General features: G+C 48.8%; 1 protein-coding gene across 1 annotated transcript in view; it reads left to right on the forward strand.

The window, feature by feature from the left end:
- The first annotated feature begins 2,010 nt into the window (after window positions 1-2,010).
- The window catches only part of LOC105551710 (translational activator of cytochrome c oxidase 1), a 10,452-nt gene continuing 9,281 nt past the window's right edge, over window positions 2,011-3,181 (forward strand). Inside the window, exon 1 of the mRNA XM_011997052.1 lies at window positions 2,011-2,498. Coding sequence (XP_011852442.1) covers window positions 2,219-2,498 — 280 coding nt within the window. The 5' untranslated portion in view covers window positions 2,011-2,218. The remainder of the gene's footprint in view (window positions 2,499-3,181) is intronic.

The following is a 3,181-nucleotide window of genomic DNA, read 5'->3' on the forward strand; positions in this document are numbered from 1 at the left end:
GAAAACATATGTCCACACAGCAATATGTATATGAATGTTCACAGCCTCATTATTCATCATAGAAGGTGAAAACAACCCATATGTCCTTGCCTGATGAATGGATAAATAAAACGTGGTATATCCACACAATGGAATATTATTTGGCAATAGAAATGAAATACTGATACATGCTACAACATGCAAGAATCCTGAAAACACCATGCTAAGTGAAAGAAGCCAGTTACAAAAGGCCACATAGTGTGTGGGCCCATTCATATTAAATGTTCAGAAGAGGCAAACCCACAGAGACAGAAGTAAATTGGTGATTGCCCAGGGCTGCAGGAATTGGGGGGAAAGAGGGAGTGATTGCTAATGGCTACAGGACTTCTTTGGGGGATGATGAAAATGTAAACTCAATTGTGCACAGCTCTGAATATTCTATAACCCATTGTACACTTTGAATTGGTGATTTGTATATGTGAAATATATCAAAGCTGTTTATTTTTTTAAAAATGAGAATTGTGTTGGGCATAGAAAGTACAGTCCTACTCTCAAAGAATTTAGTATTATGGTAGAAACAGATATAAACATTTTGATATTTTTTTAAAAGGTAAGTGCTAAGGTACAAGCGTGTATGAAGGGCTATGTGCACCCGCCACACCTGGCTAATTTTTGTATTTTTAGTAGAGACGGGGTTTCACCATGTTAACCAGGCTGGTCTCAAACTCCTGACCTCAAGTGATCTGCTGGTCTCGACCTCCCAAAGTGCTAGGATTACAGGCGTGAGCCACCATCCCAAGAAGGTTCTTATATAATAAAAAATGTAAAATCTATGCTTTTGTGCTTTGCATCCGTTATCCCATTTAGTTCTCACAAGGCCATTCTAGAGGTAAGGAAACAAACAGGAAAGTAAAGGTACTTGCCCAAGGATACACTAGAAAATGGAACAACCAGGGTTTGAAGCCACCCAGCCTAAACGCAGAGGGCACAAGCTTGAACTTCACACTGTCCTGCTTCTTTTTTTTTTTTTTTTTTTTTTTGAGATGGAGTCTCGCTCTGTCGCACAGGCTGGAGTGTAGTGGCGGGATCTCGGCTCACTGCAACCTCCTCCTCCCGGGTTCAAGCGATTCTCCTGTCTCAGCCTCCTGAGTAGTTGGGATTACAGGCACGCGCCACCACGACCGGCTACTTTTTTTTGTATTTTTAGTAGGGACGGGGTTTCACCATGTTGGTCAGGCTGGTGTCGCACTCCTGACCTAGTGATCCGCGTGCCTCAGCCTCGCAAAGTGCTGGGATTACAGGCGTGAACCACCGCGCCCGGCTGTCCTGCTTCTCTACCGGATACGTCATGCCCTTTGGAGTTCATCTCACCACACGGAAGTCACTACAAAGCTTTTCAGCAGCTGCCGCTTTGTTTCTCTCCGTCTTCTAATGGATTCGGTTTTCTCTTTCGAGACAGCAGAGAGAAAATGAAGAGGGGAGTTTAGCTCCAAAAGGCTTGTCTGATCATTCTCCTTCTCCTAAAGGCCTGTGACTCATCTGAGTCTGTCCGAAACCATCTCTTGCATTTAGGGGCTTAAGTGCACTGTGGCTATTTACATAAAACTTTATTACTTTAAAGCTCTAAGGGCTCATTTTGTGTTTTCAACCTTCCTATGTTGATAAAGCAAATATTAGATCCTTATTGGTAAATAGGGAGGACGTTCAGAGAGATTAAACGTTTGGGCAATTCACTTCTCTGACAGCGGTTTCTTTGCCAGTAAAATGAGGCAACAACAAAATATTTATCATTCTGGACTTTCTCAGATTTAGGCAGAAATTTGGAAGCAAAGTCAGTTTCATAACTCAGATGTGTCTCCACTAGACTATTATGAGAAACAAAGTCCGGCGCTCTCTAGGCAACCGGGAGGGCTTGAGCACTAACTACGTCGGCTCAAGGGCGAGAGAGGAACGAGTCCTGTGCAGCCGCGGAACGGACTTTGCGGGCAGTGGGGACTTGTTTTTGGAGCGAACCCGGTAAAGGAAGTGTGCTACGCCATCAAGGGCCCCCAGTCCCGGCTGCCGCGGGGACAGTGCAGGGTCATTAGCTGTTGGGCCGCCCCGGGCGGGCCCAAGCCTTTGGGTCTCAGGTGACCAGCACAGGCAGCCGCGGAGTCCGGATCTGCTTGTTCCGGCGGTGGAAGAGACGGGCCGGCGCTGGCCGCTGCTGCTAGCAGCTTGAACCCCAGGGTCGGGACCGATGGCGGCTTGGGCTGCTGCCAGCCTAAGCAGGGCCGCTGCCCGATGCTTGCTGGCACGAGGCCCTGGGGTCGGGGCAGCTTCTCCGCGTGACCCCCGGCCCTCCCACTCCGAGCCCCGGGGCTGCGGTGCCGCACCGGGCAGGACGCTGCACCTCACAGCGGCTGTCCCCGCCGGGCACAACAAGTGGTCCAAAGTCAGGCACATCAAGGGTCCGAAGGACGTCGAAAGGAGTCGCATCTTCTCCAAACTCTGTTTGAACATCCGCCTGGCAGTGAAAGGTGAGACCCTGTCACCCACCACTAGCTGCCGCTGCCCTCTCAGTGCCCACAGCCTCGCTTGCCACTGGGAGTTGGGCCCACCTAGATCTCCGGCCCTTCACTTTGTTTTCCTTTCCCAGTACCCACCATTGCCCGCCTCATAAATCCTCAAAACACCTACCTACGTTTGAAGTCCTCACTCACCTTTCCAGACGCTGAGCAACTGGCCAGTTTGTCAGAGAGGGAGCTGCTTTGAGAAGATAAGCCGGTAAGGTAGAAGTGACTTCATCCTGGTCTAGCTAGGTACTTAATAGAAACAAGTCCTAAGAGTCAGGGCAGATGTGTGACTCTCCTGAAGAGACAAATCAACTCCTCTGACGTCGCCTCAAGTACCTTATTTGTTGTGGCAGGGGCACTGAGTAAAGCTATCATTTAAGTGCTTAGGCCTGAGTTTGCTTCATTAATGTTTCCCCAAGACACATTTCCTTGGAAGGCAGATTTGCAACCATGTCTTTTCTCCCTTAGGTCGCCACACTGAAAAGGCTTTTTTTCTATTTAGGGCCAGAGATTTGTAGGAGTAAAGGAAAAGTCCTGTAGAAAGCATGGACTTTGGACTGGGCGCAGTGGCTCAGTCTGTAATCGCAGGCCAGGGGCAGGCAGATTACTTGAGGTCAGGAGTTCAAGACCAGCCTGGCCAACATGGC

This window comes from Mandrillus leucophaeus, unplaced genomic scaffold (genome assembly GCF_000951045.1).
Source record: "Mandrillus leucophaeus isolate KB7577 unplaced genomic scaffold, Mleu.le_1.0 Scaffold530, whole genome shotgun sequence".
Taxonomy (NCBI): domain Eukaryota; kingdom Metazoa; phylum Chordata; class Mammalia; order Primates; family Cercopithecidae; genus Mandrillus; species Mandrillus leucophaeus.